This window comes from Chiloscyllium plagiosum, unplaced genomic scaffold (assembly GCF_037043375.1).
Source record: "Chiloscyllium plagiosum isolate Xiang-an unplaced genomic scaffold, Cpla_swu_hap1 HiC_scaffold_30, whole genome shotgun sequence".
Taxonomy (NCBI): domain Eukaryota; kingdom Metazoa; phylum Chordata; class Chondrichthyes; order Orectolobiformes; family Hemiscylliidae; genus Chiloscyllium; species Chiloscyllium plagiosum.
The window spans coordinates 41,588,240-41,606,587 of NW_028270168.1; the positions used below are offsets into that span (position 1 = coordinate 41,588,240).

Here is an 18,348-nt window from a genome sequence, read left to right on the forward strand (position 1 = left end):
TGTTAAGGTCAGTTTGTATGCTTTATCTCAAATATTTCTATTCTTTTAATAAGCTATGCTGTGTTAGGGAGATGTTTCTCTCTAAACGTATTGTCTCATATTTAAAAATCAATGCTAGGGCTGGAAATAATGAGCTGCAATTATAAAATTATTGCAACATGTTTCCCTGTAATTAAGTGTAGCACAGAAGTGTGATGCAGGGAGTGTGCAATGAAGCAGGGTGTGTCAGTGGACATGCAATTTTCATTACTTGCTACTTTTTGATACATTATACATACTGAATTATATTCCAATGGTGTGTTTTTTTTCTAATCTATCTAGTAATTGATAAAATGTTGTAAATATAAAATTGTGTATGACTCCAGTGGTTTGACTTTACACATGATTATTTACTGCTGGCAGGAAAGGGAGAACATATGATTCATTTCCCTGTACTTTCATCTTTTTTTCCTGATTCAAAGCTGCGGATGATAATACTTCTTATATCATCTCCAACTGAGATTGATGCTAGATGGCTCTTAATTTTTCCTAGTAAACCTATTGTTCTATTGACTGAAACTTCAACCAATACCCATTAATATCTCATGCAATTTTTATCTTAATTTTTGTTGTTAGAATATTCATTCTGACTGTTATACTGTTGCAAAAGTCAATCTCATACAAAGGGTAATCACATGGATTTGTCCTAAAGTGACGTAGTTTCTTATATACATTAAGGAAAAAAAAAACTGAGTCTAGTTTTTCAGTTATCAGAGTTCAAAACTTTTAGAATCAACATATAATTCCAGATGCAAAAATGATTTGATTACATTGAAATGATAAATGTACTATTGAAAATGAGTGCCTGCATGCAATGCTTAGAAGATTCATAACTTCAAATTTGGTACTATTTATTCAATTTTACAGAATTCAGATTATAATCATAGTTAACACGTTTTTTTTAAACATTGTTGATTCTTTCTTTATTCCATTGCAGTGATCTTCATTGGATTTAATTTGGCAATGACTCAAAAACATGATCTATTTCAACCCTATGACTTTGGGGCTAAAAAAATCTCAAAAATTCAACTTTTATATGGGTATTTATAATTGTTAAATAGGTGTTACTTAACATTTGCAAACTGAACATACTGGCAGCATTGAAATGTCTCCTTGTACTGACAAGAGCTTTATTTGACAGAAATATTCACACACTTCAATATTAAGCAACTCCTCAATTTTCTTCTGTCAACATGGCAGGAACTGTTTGGAGTGACAGGTATGATCAGCTAGAGTGACACAGATTGCAGAGGCAATTACATACGAAGTTGTGTTTATTTTCAAGAACTGGCGTCCCTCAAAACCAGTTATATTTCCCAAACTAAAATACGTCATTGTCACTACTAATGAGTCATACATGGCAGGTCTGAGCTGCCAGAACACTGGCAATAATTTTATACCTTCTTGAGTGTCTGTCCAGCTATTGATTTGTCACTACACTCAGACAGCCAGCGAGTCCAAAGTGAAACAGACAGAGGTTATAGAAGAAGAAGTGATTTGCATATTTATACAGCCTTTCAAAATTCTGTCTATTGCAATTTACATCCAACAGGTGCTTTTGAAAGTGAAGTCACTGTTGTTAGTCTGTCTAGAAACCACAACAACAAAAACAGACATTGCTGGGAAAGTTCTAAGGAAAGGTCACTTGACCTGAAACTCTTACGGAGGCAAAAGTGAGGACTGCAGATGCTGGAAACCAGAGTTTAGATCAGAGTGGTGCTGGAAAAGCACAGTAGGTCAGGCAGCAAAAGCCCTTCATCAGGAATAGAGGCAGGAAGCCTCCAGGGTGGAGAGATAAATGTGGGGTTGGTGGGGGGGTTGGGCTAGGGAGAAGGTAGCAAAGAGTAACAGCCTCAGAGCAGAGGTGATGACCTGGGGTTTGCAGTGAGAGACATACTCAGTGAGATTCTTGTGGAGAGAGGAGAACTTCTTCAAGGTAGGCATCCTTGCAAGAGGATTCGCAGTAAGGTTAAAATCAATGCCTGGCTGAAACTCTTACCTCTCAATTCTCTCAATAGATGCTGCCAGACCTGCTGAGCAACTCCACCAATTTCTGTTCTTGTTTCGTTTAGTGCCTCAGCTTAAAAAATAGAGACACTCCTGACAGTGTAGCAGTCCTAACAGACTGCGCTCAGCTTAGATAATGTGCTCAATTTTTTACCTACTAACTCCCAGGCGAGAATCATAGAATTGTGCAGCACGGAAACAGACCCTTCAGGGCAACAGGTCCAATCTTAGATTAATCTAGCCCCATTTGCCAGCGTTTAGCCCACATTCCTCTAAACCCTTCCGAGTCAAGGTCAGAAGTCATATGACACGAGGTTATAGTCCAACAGGTTTATTTGAAATCACAAGCTTTCGGAGCACTGTTATTCCTATTCATGTATCAATCCAGATGCCCTTAAGATGTTGTAACTGCACCCACCTGCACTACTTCCTCTGGCAGCTCATGCCATACACGCACCACTCTTAGCGTGAAGAAGTTGCCCCTTATGCCCCTTTCAAGTTTTTCCTGTCTCACCCTAGATTTTACCAATTGGGCTCCTCTTGGATTATTACGTATAAGAATGGAGCGGGAGTTCCACGACAACACGGATGGGTTTTGCCGACTTCATGGAGTTTATTGGGGACTTGCTGCACCATTTATTCGAGAGAGGGCGCTCTAAAACAAGAATCCGTGGTTCTACAAGGAGGGCGAGATCTACAGGGGAGCTGCTGTGAACTGTAATCCATGAATCTCTGTAATGTGAGCTCTGGGGCTTCATATTTCACACTGATTCTCTTTATATTGCTCTGTGGGTCTATAAATCTTAACACATGGCATGAATATGGAGCAGATACAAATGAAAGGAATTCAACCTTCTCTTCGTTTAAGAAACGGAGCGTTGTCTTTACTCGCTACACTAAATGGCTAAAAGGGACTCGGGTAGTGCAGATGAACAGGGTAGATTGACGGGTGTTTCAGCTCAGTCTGAGGGCAGAGGAAGGAAAATATTAGCCCGGATAAAGTATTCGATGTTCACGTGTGAAAGAAGAATCAAGCTGCAACTTACACCGCGCGAAGAGAAAACAAAAAAAAATATATAGGGGGAGGAAGGGGATAGGAAAGAATTCAAGGTCAGGGCAGACAGCAGCAACGTGTATTGGAAGAAAACCAGTGGGTTCAAGGATAGAACTTCATGTGCACCGCAGTTTCTTTGATTCCGATTCTGCTGAGTGCAGAAGTGCTGCCTGTCCTCTTGTGACAGACACTGTCCCGCCCCGGCTATGAATGTGCTACCTCCTGTTAGTGGACACAGATCTGTTAAGTCCCGCTCAGACAGTTCAGAGGTAGGCACTCTGAGAGAGGGTGAGAGGGAGACTGGCTGTGAATTTCTCACTCCAGACCGAACCTGGAACAGATAATTGGCAGAACTCCACACGCTGCAGAAACTGGCGTTTTATGCCCCCACCCCCTTTCTCCCCAGCTTTGTAAATGCTGTTGTTTGGGAAGAAAAATAGACAGAAATGTCGCATCATTTCAGTGGGCTGAAGTTGGGGGCTGGATGAAGAAATGTAACCGAATTAAAGTGCGGTAAAATCTAATCAGGTCTCGAAACGGGACAGAGCCGTGTGGTTGTGGAGGGGAGGGCTCCCTTTATAGAAGTTTTAGGATGAGTGAAAGCAACGCGGATATTTGTAAGCGCAATGTTAAACGCACTGTGGATGTTGGAGGCAGACAGAGTGAATGTCACTAAGCCCACGTGTCACTTACAATGTTCCCTATCGGTGGGAGCGCTTCCTAACATTTCTCTCTGCTTTTGCACACGTTCTGTGTCCATTGCCGGTTTCCTAAATTAGGAATGGCTCCCTCCCCCTCACCCACCCTTCCCAAATCCCTCCCGCTCTCCCCTCTCCTGCTGCTCATTCGAAGTGAATTGCTGCTTGCGTTGGTTTGGAGCTGGGCTACTTTCTGACTGAACGTGCGCCTCCCACCATCCCTTGCAGAGTTGTGTCTGTCCTTTATTGTACTAAGTCGGTGTGTGGAGACGTGAAGATCATGTTGAGATTGCACGGCTCGGGGAAAGCATCCGCTCGCTCACTCCTGACACTCGGAGAGTTGTAAATCTCCTTACCCAGCAGCTTCCCCCCCCCCGACACCCCCTCCCCAAATCCTACCCCCTCAACCAAACAAGAAATCCATTTTGCATCGACTCTGGGCAAAGCGGCGGACAGAAGCTGAATACGGTGGGATCTTGCTTTAAGCTCAACTCGTTCCTTCAGACTTGTGACCACCAGAAATCGCTGGGCTTGTCCCCTGTTTTGAGCATGGTTTTGGAATACAGGACGGGACTTATTTTTTACTTGTTTTGGATACAATATTCTCATGGGATGCCTCATGTCATTCGTATCGGTAAGGGCTTCTCTCAGCGTGAGAGTTTTTTTTGTTTGTTTTGTGTTTAGGTACTGTATAGTACTGCTCTCTCTCTCTCTCTCTGGGTACTCCGTTATTATAAGGAAGTCTGTTCAGTTATTGCTCCTCATCTTTGGCAGGGTATTGGTGGGGGCCGTGTGAATGTTGAGGAATCTGTCAAGTTAATACATGCAGCAACTTAAGGGGAAACAGCCAAGAATGAGCGATAGACTTGGTCTCTATGTGTAACAAAACGGACTCGTTCCTGTTCAGTTGGAAATTAAACAATCACACACACACACACACACACACACAAGCATGGATGAAGGTCGACATTTGAAGGTTCACACCATTATATTGAATAAGAGTTGTGATGGTCCAAATTCAAATGGGGGAGAGGTCAAAAGCAGAGGGAAACTGAATGCATTGTAAGTTCCCTGTCTCCCACTCAGCAACTTCACTCAAGGAGGGGAACCTGGATTCAGAGTTCAACTCTCGGTCCTGGAATTATCACCCCTGTCTGCATGCCGGACTGTGTTGTAATATTGTGCGCTTTTGTGCGTCTGTGTGTAGCTGTAATTATTTCTGTAACTGGGAGAGTGACAGGATGATTAAAGTGGTCCATTTTTGATGTAATGCTGAATTAATTAGATTGCTGTCACACGCAGACATGAGAATAATGACCTCCCCCAACCCCGAGACAAGGAGACAGGGGTCTACATGTATAAAACCCAGAGTGACAGGCGCGAAGGAATGACACCATGACTGCACATTCTTGATTCAGTAATGCAGGTTCTGAAAGTGCATGTTTAAGGGGATGGGTGCAAAATAGAGAGAGAGAGAGGGAGAGAGACAGTATGGACCGGCCACATTAATGAACTATAGTTCTAGTGATTAAATATATTTATTACACCCGGGGTTAGATATCAGAGTTATCGGGCAGATATTTGCCAGAGAGAGAGAGAGAGAGAGACCGAGATAGAGAGGCTCGGGGACTCAGATCGACAGAATGATAGATGGACAGGGAGCAGTGAAGTGGGAGAGGCAGCGCTATCCGTCTTGGTTTTGTGAGTCCACTTTAAGACAGACACTTCGACTGAGTGCATGAGACCATAGTAAATATGCCAGCCTCGGACTCGGCTCCTCTCCCAGAGTATCCGTGTGCTTTAATCTCTCTCTCTGACTTGTTGGCTGACGGCTCTTAAATTCGTGTTACCTGTCGCGCCTACTCGAGATAGTGTTAACAAAAAAAAAGCTGGAGGAGGTGTAGGTTGGTCTTGCTCTGAGTGACAAAGCGTTTCCAACACTGCTGCTCTCTCACAGACAGCTGAGTGCAGATCAATACAATCTGTGAGGCTGTTGACAAATAGCTTCAGACAATGACTTTTCAGCAGCTGGGATTGCGGACCCAGTAAACAGAGCCGCGAAGCTCTGGGCAGGAACATGTGGAATTGTATAGGTGCTCATTAATGTTCGGGGGTGTTCCCTCAACAGAGGAATTGTTCCCTAAATACCGTTCAGTTTAAGATCCTGCCTCAATCATAGCCCATTATTAGTCACACGACTGTAGGCTGTGGCAGTTATATAACCCAGAATGAAGGCGTTCACTGTTGAAATGGTCAGTGGAAGCAATGAACTCGCCGCTGGTTATGAGGGTAGATGGGGTTCCAGTCGCTTGCTGGAAAAGGCAGAATCGTGGAGGCAATTCCGAGCGCATGAAGTGTGCGCCTAGGCAGAATTCCATGAAATGCTCTATAATCATTCCCATCCTTCACCCCTCCCCGTCCCACCGAGTTAGGAAACAGGAGGTGAAGGTGGAAGAGACAGCCTGGAGGCTGAGCATTCCTGACAGGGGGGGGGGGGGGGGGGGTGTGGGGGCGGGGGTCCGAGGCACATCTCAAAGCAAGATCATGAAGCTGCAGCCTTCAGTAAATGTGACCACTTCTCACCACCATCTGTTTTCTGCACTCGTTGCATAGTGTTAAATGACAATCGGAACGGGCGCAAAGCGGAGGAGCTGCCTGGAATTATTGTGAATTAGTCTGTGTGTTGTGGTGACCCTGAAGGGGAAGAAGAAAGCCCCCCTCCCGCTCGTAAGATACACAAATGTCGATCTGGAAGGCATGGGGTTGCAGGTGGGGTTTGAACGTATAGGGTGGCAAACAGCCTCAAAGTCTCGAATTGCCAATTGATTGTTGGGCATTTCTGAGCTCCATCCTCACACCGTGAGCTTCTTCATCCCGCCAACAGGCCGACCTTGGTGAAAGCACCTGAGCAACTTTAATGTCTTGAGTCTATTCAAACATTCTGCCTGGGGCAACTCGCGTTTGGAAACAAGTGCAAACCGAAAGGCTGGACATAATGCATTCGCTCCTCCCTTGCAATTAATTCTTTCCACGAAACTACAGGCCATCTCGTCTGTTCCTCCTCCAACTCTCCCTTCTCCATCCATTTGCCCTGTTAGAACAAGCTGCCAGTTAAAAGGGATTTTGTTTTGGTTTGTTTTCGAGGCCGTGTTCCATTTGGACAGATCCAGCTGTACAAAAGGTTCAAAAGTGAGAGGGAGGGCGGTTATCTTTAGGGAGCTGGATGCACGCAAGCATTTCCATTGGGAGCGGTGGATGCATCGGTCACTGTCCAGCTTGCAACCTCTGAATACTCTTCCTTATGGATTCGCTTTGTGAACAGCAAAAGGCAAAGGGATCAGCACTGTCCAAACAGTATCATGCAAGGCGTCTGGGAGCGGGCAGACCGGGGACTGTTCACAATTATCTGCAAAGCTTTACAGATTTAGATAGAACCACAGACTAAAGCCGCAAACTGCACTTGTACCAAATAACACGAGGTCTCAAGGGGGCAGGTAAAAATTGTCCAAGCTGACTCATAAATACAGTTGGGAGTGAGGGTGCTTGCTTCAGGCAGGGGAAATAACTCATTTTAAAACACTTGCTTCTCGCACTGCAGCTGAGTATGGTAGCAGGAAGTTGTCAGCTTTCTGAAACTTACTGTACCTGTTATCGGGCTGTTTTATTCTCTGGTTGAAGAACCTTTTCAACCTCTTTGGAAAAACAATATACCTTTGCTCTGATTTTTGCTGCCAGTTTCTCTCTCTCTCTCGACTGACTCTAACCTGAGGCGGTCTGGTTCACTCAGGTGTCAATGTGCATGACAGAACTCCCCCTAAAGACCCTTCTACCCGGCGGAGATTCTATCCCGGAGCAAATAAGGTTCCTCGGATCTGGCTGAACTCTGATGCATTTAAAAAAAATATCTAGCCCTCAGTCAGTGTCGGTTGAACTGAAGCCTTCAATCCGGTTTTCAACTGACCCGAGGCAGATTTACCACAAACAACCTTTAAACTGAGGACGTCAGACTCGGGCAGTGATTTATCGAGTGGTCTCCCGTTTCTTTGAGGGACTGAACCCAAGTTGATAGCGAACTCCTGTGAAATGTATAACCCCTGAGATCAAGTAGCATCTGAGATACTTTTTGAGCATTGGCTTCGACCGAGCTAGTTTGGTGTTCCCAGTGTGTTTGTCTCCAATTATCCCCAGAACCCTTAAAGCCCAGTTTCTATCTACATGGTGCCCCCGAATTAGCACAGTAACCTAGATCCAGGAACGCTGCATGGGGCAGATTGGGGTTACTCTGGCTGTTTGGATAGTGGGGAACGGGCTCCCAAAGGCCCAATGTCTTTTTTTGAAATGTGCACTAATGTTTCATGAAACGTGGGTGTTGTTTGTTGTCTGTCTTTCGCTGCCTTGGAGAAGCTGGGCTGGATTCTAGAACCAGTATTTGGAGTGTACGGACAGCTACTTGTTGGGGGGAGTCCCAGGGATTTTGACCCAGGGACAGTGAAGGCATAGCCATGTATTTCCAACGCAGGGTAGTCAGTGGCTTGGAGGGGAACTTGCAGGGAGGCGGTTGGTATCTGTCACCCCTGTCCTTTTAGATGGCAAGTCTATTTAGCCTGGGAAATACAACATAGCCCCAGCCCCCCCCCCCCCCCATATCCTCCTCTCAGGTGACATCCTCCACTTGCCCCATCCAGTGGACTTAATTCGTCCAACTGTGTGCCAATTCCTGCAATCTCAATGTTTCTGCCTCGCGTCCACACTTTGGATGTTGATGCTGAAGGGACGCAGGGCGGTGACTGGCCGGGAGGTGGGGGAAGCTGTTACTATCGTGAGGATGGTGGAACATCACTTTACTCTCTCTCCTTTTCCCCATGAGCACGCTGCACAATGCTTTCGTGCTGTTGCCCGTCTTTCCACCCCTAAGGTCCTTCGATTTGCAAAATTAGATTGCATTTAGCCAGGACGCCTCAAGTCCTTGTCATTTTATAAAATACATAACACTTACCCATTGTGGCGCTCCCGCTGCGACCCAGGCAAAGCGGTGAAATTTATTTTTGCTTTCGCTCAAATTAATCGCATAAAGTCAAAAATCACACAGCACCAGGTTACAGTCCAACAGGTTTATTTGGAGGTACAAGCTTTCGGAGCGCTGCTCCTTAGTCGGGCAACTCGTGACTAACTTGCCTGATCAAGGAGCAGCGGTTCGAAAGCTAGTGCTTCCAATTCAACCTGTTGGACTATAACCTGGTGCTGTGTGATTTTTTTAAACTTTGTCCACCCCAGTCCGACTCCGGCACCTCCACATCACATCTATCCCAAAAGTCATAGGAACAGGATTAGGCCATTTGGCCCATTGAGTCTGTTCCCCCATTCCATCACGGCTGATATGTTTCTCCAGCCCATTCCTCTGCCTCTTCCCCGTAGCCTTTATCTGTCTTAATACACCCAATGGCACTCAAGATAACTCTGCCTCCCACTGATTGCTGCCATTATAGAATTTTGTAGCCTCCTCCGCCCAACATCACACTGTCCAGTCTCACCAGCACTCTGCTACACTCCCTCCTTTCTCATAGACACTCTCTCCTCACCGTCCTATTCCCTGGTTTCTGCCCACCATTCTGCCTCGCTTCTGTTTATTTTACCAATAAGAAATGACTCCTTTGCACACCAACGCTTTAACCAGCAGCACTAGTTTAAGAAATTCCGAGTTTCTTTTTTCCAGACTCAGGAAGCTACTCTAGGTGCGAAATAGGGGCTGGACCTGGGGTGACGGGGTGAGGAAGGGGCAGAGCCTGGACCCCTGAGTCGAATTTCTATTGGAGGTGAGGGGGAGGTCGTTAAGGGTGGGCGGAATCCGATTGTCCGCGATCACCTCTGCTTCCTGCACGCCCTCAGTATGGAGGGTCTCATGGGAATAAGGGGGTAGCTGGAAGAAAATGTGGTTGAGTCATTGACCGACTCTACAAAGGCTTCAGGGTCATCAATGAGAGAATTGCACAGAGGAAAATCACAAACAGGCTCACAGTTATCGCCCAGTGTGTGTAAAGAAATCGGAAGTATGTTTCTTTCCCCTTAGCAATCAACCTGTTCAGAGAAGTTGTGAACACACCCAGGGCCAGGTGGGACTTGACCTATTAGATCAGATTTGAAACTTTATTGCTGGAACAGCACAGCAGGTCAGGCAGCATCAAGGGAACAGGAGATTCGACGTTTCGGGCACAGGCCCTTCTTCAGGAATGAGCAGAGAGTGTTCAGCAGGAGAAGATAAAAGGTAGGGAGGAGGGACTTGGAGGAGGGGAGTTGGAAATGTGATAGGTGGAAAGAGGTCAAGGTGAGGGTGATAGGTCGGAGTAGGGTGGAGGCGGAGAGGTCAAGAAGAAGACTGCAGATTCCCTACAGTGCGGAAACAGGCCCTTCGGCCCAACCAGTCCACACCGACCCTCCGAAGAGTAACCCACGCAGACCCATTTCCCTCTGACTAATGCAACTAACACTACGGGCAATTGAGCATGGCCAATTCACCTGACCTGCACATCTTTGGACTGTGGGAGGAAACCCACACAGACACGGGGAGAATGTGCAAACTCCACACAGACAGTTGCCCGAGGCTGGAATCGATCCTGGTGCTGCGAGGCAGCAGTGCTAACCCCTGAGCCCAGATGGGGCTTAAAGGTCTAAAATGTAAGGGTGTGGGACCCCCGTCTCGCCCCAATCCTTGTAAAAATCTTGCAGCATTTATAAACTTTTTTATAGTGTTTTGTTCTAAAGCAGTTCCCTTCTAAAACAATGAGCCGGGTCTTCAGCGAAATCCTATCTCCGACTTGACAGGAAAGGGATTCGGAATATCCCTTTAATGAAAATCTGCAAGCAGTCCAATCTCTCAAACCCCCAAATTAATTAGTTCCGCTATACTTTACAAACTTAATTGTTCTCTTTGCGGCGGGAATGAACGTAAATTCCAGTCCAGTCGGTCCATTCATTTAAGACCGAATCATTAAAGCATTGAATTTCTTGACACCCCCCACTTTCAGACGAAGCGTTGTACTCCCCCCTCTCCTGGGTTACCCCTCTCTCCCTCTCTCAGCTCTAGGCCTCCCCGCCCATCAAGACAACTTGAACACATTTGCAAACACACTGGGGTCACCGTAACCTCGCTGTGTTAACACCAAGTCTGTTCCTAGCACTGATCTCCCAGCGCCAGAACATGCCAACCATGTTGCTCCGAATGAAACAGAACGCAGGGGGCGGGGGAGGTGGGGTGGTGGAAGTAATCTGACAAAATGATTTGGGGAAATTGACAAAAGCTGGATAGAAGTCAACATTTCTAGCGCGGTCCCTGCGGTGTGAGCAGGCAGATAGCATCCCGGCAGTGTGTTTACGCATTTGTCAGATGTTGAGTGGTAGAAATTAAAACACACCAGAATGGACCCAAGCAAACCAGCCATTAAAATATTACAAACCCAATCAGGTGCACTAAGAGACAAGTAGACAGTGTGCTAGGGGTTTGGCATCCAGAGGCCTCGAAGAGATTTCCTGTTTTTAAAGGTTTTGTTTTAATTTAAATCCACGATTAGCCCAAATTAACTCGCCTCTGGAGTCTACGTTATCTCCGCGAGGTAACCGCCCGTCCATTTCAAACTGGGAATGAGACAAGTCGGAACCTCGTGTCCTCCGAGAAGGGACAAGGGAGAGGCGAACGAGAACCGGCGGCGCAACTCCGCGTTCAAACACTCGCTCCTGGTGAGGAAGGAGCCAGCGGCGAGGAGATCTGATAGAGTTCAACGCGCAAAAGGCGGGTTTCTGACAGTTACTGGGTGAACCGGGAATGTAAACTAGACCACAGTCATTTGCAAGAGACCCGGCAATTCAAATATTCTAAAGTGAGACCAAAACTACAACGGGACAAATACCACGAGTTTAGTAAACGGGGAATATTGTAGCCATTGTTTTTGAACTTCTGAAAGAATTGTTGTAATCTATCATACCCATGTGCTATTCAAGCTCTGCACGTTCATGTTACATTCCGTTTGTATGTAAGTTTATTATTCCAGTTCAGTGAACAACAGTGTATGGGTTTGTGTCTGTGCTTAAACAATAAAGTTCCCTGCTGTGTCGATCCTTCCAAGTGGAAGATGTACAAAGTATAACAGTGTACTTCTACAATGAAGCTTGTTCCTAGCTTTGCAGCTCTGGCTTTGGGACAAAAAGAAAACACATGGAGATCTCTAGACAGCCTTTTAAGATCTTCACAAAGATCTGTTGGACGTTGACAGCTGTAACAAGTACGCTGCCAGTCGCCTGTGTTCATCCTATGTTAATTTATACACTGTGCTGCAAAGTTGTGCTGTCCGGCTGGACGAGCTGTCTTGAAATATATGGCCTTCCTATCCGCATCCCAAACTCACTATTTGGGATTGTCTGTTGTTCTGTCTGCAGAGGCAGCTTCTCGGCCCGACCATGAAACGCTATGTCAATCAGACCTCTGCATCCGGCGGCCAGTAAATCCACTGGCGAGACCTGCATTTGTAATCCAACCCCTCATGTAGAGAGTGGACTAGGTAGGCACTGTACAGTGTATAAAAGAAGCCAGTCAGTGGAAATCTGAATCCCATTGGGATTTGATGTTTGCAAATGACATTGCATTAATTCTGACAGGCTGCGTTGCCGCAGATACAATTGTTTTGTCAGTGGAACCCAAGAAGAAAGACCAAAGCTGAAAGTACAGAGCACTACCGGGACTGCGAGTTTGTAAAAGATAAATGGTATGCAGTGACAGGTTGAAGTAAGATTAACATGTCCAATAAGATCAAAATGTGCGCTGTACTGCAATGGCGAGAGAGAGAGAGAGAGAGAGCTGCTGGGAAGATGGCCATGTTAACCAGTGCTGCTTGATTGTGTAGCTACCAATATCTGGGAAAGGGACGGTGACGGATTGCGCTCAGCTACAGTTCAGTCAAACTGCACCGCCAGTCTCTGGCTGGAAGAGAAAGGATCCTCATGGTCCTGGTGAGTGGAGAGGTGGGGATGGGACCACTGCAGCTTTATGGAAAATAATGACATTTAGGCTTGTAACTCACAGCCAGAACATACGCTTCACATCAAAATAGAAGCATTTTTTTTTCAAAAAAAGGACCCTGCTTTGTCAAGTTTACACGGGACTGTCATAAAGAATTCGAACAATCGCAATAAAAGCGGACAAATCTTCCACCCCATAGACCAATCATTCAGCAAATCAACCTCACCAAGACCAAAAGGGTGAAATATATATTTATGCACATAATAACTGTTATTTTCCAGCAAAATAGAAGTTGGCACCGAATTACTTCCATTCAGTACCCCGACGTAACAGTGTTGGCCAGGGTATACTGTACACCCGTGTCAGCAGTTCTTTGTCATAGAGCAATTTAATAAATTTCAATTGTATGCTTGACGAAACCAGACCTTAATCAGGATTAAATAATATAGTGGATACACTTTCTAAATAAGACATCTAGGCATGCACACACATTTATGGTTTTGCACGCCGCTTCCTCTCAGCTCTCGGAACCATATACCAGGTGTGATCGAGCTAAGTGGGCAATGAAAACTACAGGAGAGGAAATCCATTCAGCCCATCCTGCCTGTGCCAGTGTTTTGGAAGAGTTATCCGCTTAGACCCACACCCCCGCTCCGTTCCCACTTTTCACGTATTTTTCCTCTTCCTTTTGAATGTTATTATTGTATGAGCTTCCACCATCCTTTCAGGTAATGCGTTCCAGATCATACAAATTGGTATTTTATTTTAAATCCAGATTTTAAATTTTTAGTTGATTTACCATAAAACTGATTCCCAACCTTTTTTTGATACTGCAAACATTTTGCCCCTTATTTATATTTCATAGGTCACAATTTTTAACATCATTCTTTGATTTCCCTTTGGTTTGTCTGCACTGAGAAGAATTCACTTGCCAATCTATACGCTTAACTGAAGTTTTCATTCTCAATACCATTTTAGCAAATGTTCTGCCTAAATTGTGATGCTCAGAGTTAGAGACAAACTTCAAGCTGGGACCTAATCTACTTTCTTTTCAAATAATGATTTAGCACAACTTTTGTCCTTTTGTGTTCAATGCCTTGGTTTTTAAGACCAACTATCCCATGCGTTTCTCAAATTTTCTGCCAATTTCCAAAACTTCTGTACATGTATCCCCAGATGTCTCTATTTCTGCATTTCCTTCAAAATGGTATCATTCAGTTTTTCTAATTCTTGCCACCAAAATTATTCAATTTCCACCTGAATGTATAAATTAGGAATGGAAGTAGGCTACAGTACCTTAAGCCTGTTCTGCCATTTTAGTCCAAAGATGTGCAGGTTAGGTGACTTGGCCATGCTAAATTGCTCATAGTGCTAGGTGCATTAGTCAGAGGGAAATGGGTCAGGGTGGGTTACTCTTCGGAGGGTCGGTGTGGACTGGTTGGGTGGAATGGCCTGTTTCCGCACTATAGGGAATCTAATCATAAGATCATGGGTGATCTTATTATTCCACCTTCCCACTGACTTCCCATAACCTTTTTCTTCTTGGCTTACCAAGACCTATCAATGTCTGCTGTGGTTCTTATATTAAATCACATCTGTCCTGTCTAATCAGTGGGACCATTTCATGTTATCTTGAGGTCTATTGATATTCTCACTAATTTTTATTATCTTCTAATTGCAAGTGATCTGCAAATGTTGAAATTATATCCATTTACCGAAGTCTACTTCATTAAAAAGGTAAAAAATAGCCTCAACATTAACCTGGAGCACTGTAAAGGATTTATTCACTACTACTTTTTACTTTTTTGCCCTTTTGCCAATATTGTATTCATGAAATCATTTAAACCAATAGACTTAAATTTTACCAACATCTCTATTATGTGACACTTTATAATGTGCTTTTTGCACTAAGCACATCAATCACATTACTTTTATCAACATATTTTATTTCTTCGAAAAATTCATTCAACTTAGTCAAATCCAATTTGCCTTCAACCAATCCAAGCAGATTTTTATTTATTAATTTAATTTTTTATTCATCATTTTTTTGGCCTACATTAATTCTTCCACGGGTTCCCTTAACACCTTCATTAAGATGGCTGTCTTGTAGTTACTTTCTTTATTTTCCTCTTCTGAAAGTGAACACATCTACAAGTCTTAAGTCCTTTGGTATTTCCTCCATATTGAAGAGGGGTAGAAAGATGGTGTCCGAAGTCTCTACAATTTTCACCCTTGCTTCTCTCAGCAATTAAGGATGGATCTCATTCAGCTTAGGTGACTTTGAATGTAGCCAGTCGATTTTTGTACTTCCTATTGTACTTTGCTTATCTTATCCAACTTCCGTTCAATTTCCTTTTGTATGATGTTTGTCAGAATTCTCTTATTTAGTAGTGATAGGCAGATGCAAAGCCATACCCACTGCTTTCGCCAGAAGTTCTCAATTAACTCTCAACTGGCCCCCACTCTCCTTACTTATACTGAAACCCATTCACTTGTACAGAATTAAAATTGAAATCATACAGACATGCAATTTCAAAACAGGACTGGAGTCCCTCAAGTCTGCTCCACCAGTTAATAAGATCATGGCAGACCTGTTTGTGTTCCTAATTTGCAATTCCCGTCTAGCATCCTCCTCCTGATAGCCTATGATTCCTTTGCATCTTCCCCCAGCTTTACCACCTTCTGAGGCAGAGAGTTAGCTATAGAAAGGAATAGCACCAAACATGGTCATTTGTTCAGTGAGGTCATTGTTAGGCATTGAACAAAACAATCTAATTTCCATTCCTTTGTTCTTTTGCCCATCCGAGTGCAGCTCTCTCCCCATCTCTCTACTGAGAAATCACCATGCTGTGAATATTTGTCATGAGCGCTTCCGTTTTCGAGAATCAGGCGGGCGAATGGGGTGAAATTCCAGGTGAAATTGTAGGTACTGCCTGCAAACAGATTCCAGGTTCCGTTCAAATAAAGTCAATGGAACTCAATATTCGACAATGGATAAAAAGGGTGACCGATGCCAATATCATGCGTTTTTCTTTTCCACCACCCACATCCTCCTTGGTCACGGTATAAATATAATAAATGCTACTTTTTTTTTCAAACTGTCAGCTCTTCAAGTTTCCTTCAATAGCGCCTTCGAAAGCCATGACCCTAGAAAGTCAGTAGATGTATGGGAGCGCCGTTATCTGCAAGTTCATGTCTTCCTTGTAGCGTGGTCAGTATCCAAGACCTCCCTCGCTAACGGCCCTACATGAAATGCACAGGTTGAAGAATACAGTTTAGCTGGACTGTTCCAAGGGCAGGGCCGGTTGAAGCAGTCGAGGCGGAAGTGAGAACTGCAGATGCTGGAGATGAGAATGGTGTTGGAAAGGCACAGCAGGTAAGGCAGCATCCGAGGAGCAGGAGAATCGACGTTTCGGGCAAAAACCCTTCAGCAGCAATCATTCCTCAATGATTCCTTATGCTCGAAACGTAGACTCTCCTGCTCCTCGGATGCTGCCTAACCTGCTGTGCTTTTCCAGCACTACACTGTCGACTTGAAGCAGTCGAGGCTAGCTTAGCCCTGTGGCGCCCGCACCCATGACAGAATAAAACAAAATTACAGCATTTGTTTTCACATTCTCTCCTGCAAACTTCAAACACTGTCCCTGGTAAAAGCAGGCGGAAAAGTTAGCGCACAGCCTGGGCGGCAATGCGAAGGAGTCATAGGACACGATGCTTCTTGAAGCTGTCTTAATAAATTATGTCAGTTATATTTGGCAAGAGGCTTTACAATCTTGACAGTGGCTTGAAACAATTGATTTTATTTTGAAAACAAAAGTTTATAAACATTTCTCATTTAGCTCTGTGCAGACGAGGCCAATAGAGACAGCTGGGGGATAGCAACCTAGACGGTCTGTTTTAAACAGCAGTGCCATTTTAGATCATTAGCATAATAATTCCCAAACCTTTGCAGTTGAATGCTTTGCAGATTGATAGAGTTCCCGCCAGGCTGCAGCAATGCTGAAGACTGATAAGGCTATTTCACTGTAGCGGCGCTGAAAATTGATTTTATTGTGGCATCGCGGGTGGGTTCGGAACTCAGGTTATTAGAAAACATCAGAAAGAGCCCAGGCCCGTTCGCACTATGGGGAGGTCAAAGTTTACACATGCCCACCACAATCCTGGTCGAAAGGAGTCAGACCGAACATGTCAGAACATCATGGGAACTCGGGCAACAGAGGCCGAGGGACTGGTGATGGCTCTTTCTCCACTTCCATTCTTAAATGTAACACGCGTTTCCAAATCAAACTAGCGATTTAATCACACAGGGGAACAAATAGTGCGGAAAGTACAGGACAGATCCGTCTTGGTTTGAAAAAGAAAGTTTTAGGTTAATAGCAACCACTATCGAGGAGGGGGTGATGTAAGGGAGTGTCTCAGAACTGAGGATGGGTTTGAAGTTTGGGGAGGCAGAAAAACTGAAGTTTCATCTGGAAAGGGCCATCATGGTGGTAGTGTCCTATCTCTGAGCCAGGAGGGTTCGGGTTCAAGCCCCACCTGCTCCGGAGATGGGTAATAACATCTCCGAACAGGTTGACCAGAAACTATCTTCAACAAGTTCCGGTTTAAATCGCTGTTCACTTCCTCGCTGAGCTTTCTTCTGAGTGTGACAACTTTATCTCTGATATTGACACTTTCTTTTTCCGTGGAGGGTGGTGAAATACTTGGCAAGGAAGCAGACACGGGCTGGAAAAGCGATATCACAAAGCGATATTACAGAAATAAAACAGTGTTGAACAAACTCAGCAGGTCTGGCAGCATCTGTGCAGAGAGAAATAAAGTTAACATTTCGACTCCAAAGAATCTTTATCGAAGGCGTCGTTTAGAGGATGTATATGTCACCATTGCATAATTAGGATTCAACCACTTAACTGTGGCACTGGAGACACATATAGGCCATTCCTGAAGAAGGGCCTGTGCCCGAAACGTCGAATCTCCTGTTCCCTGGATGCTGCCTGACCTGCTGTGCTGTTCCAGCAATAAAGTTTCAACTTTGATCTCCAGCATCTGCAGACCTCACTTTCTCCACACATATAGGCCAGTCCAGGTAAGATTTCTCTTGTTAAAAGACATTACATAGCGAAATGATTCCCCGCCCCAGTAATCAGATTAGATTTTTTTAAAGGAAAAGATCCAGAGGGAGTAGAGTATTATTTCCCCCTCCTATTCTATTTTGATTTAATCCCTGCCCTCCCCTTCACTGTTTGATGATGCTGCATTGCCCTCTGAGAAGGGCACTGCTTGTCACTGGCCACTCAGATGTTTCCTTTCTTCCTGGTGGTGGAATATAAATAAAGATTTGCACACTTGTTGTTTTTCAGTGTGTCCAACATCTGTACACACATGACGTGGGTGCTGGGGAAGAATAAGCACTACCGCTGTCAATGTGGGAATAAAGAAAAAAAAAAGGAAAAAAACAAAAAGAAATCCAGATTTAATTGAATTTAAATTTAACCATCTGCAATCACAAGATTTGAACCAAAATTCCCAGATATTACCCTGAA

At 44.5% G+C, this 18,348-nt stretch overlaps 1 protein-coding gene across 1 annotated transcript in view; it reads left to right on the forward strand.

The window, feature by feature from the left end:
- Positions 1–3,771: 3,771 nt before the first annotated feature.
- Positions 3,772–18,348, forward strand: part of LOC122563391 (glutamate receptor ionotropic, kainate 3) — a 503,868-nt gene continuing 489,291 nt past the window's right edge. Inside the window, exon 1 of the mRNA XM_043717129.2 lies at positions 3,772–4,432. Coding sequence (XP_043573064.2) covers positions 4,348–4,432 — 85 coding nt within the window. The 5' untranslated portion in view covers positions 3,772–4,347. The remainder of the gene's footprint in view (positions 4,433–18,348) is intronic.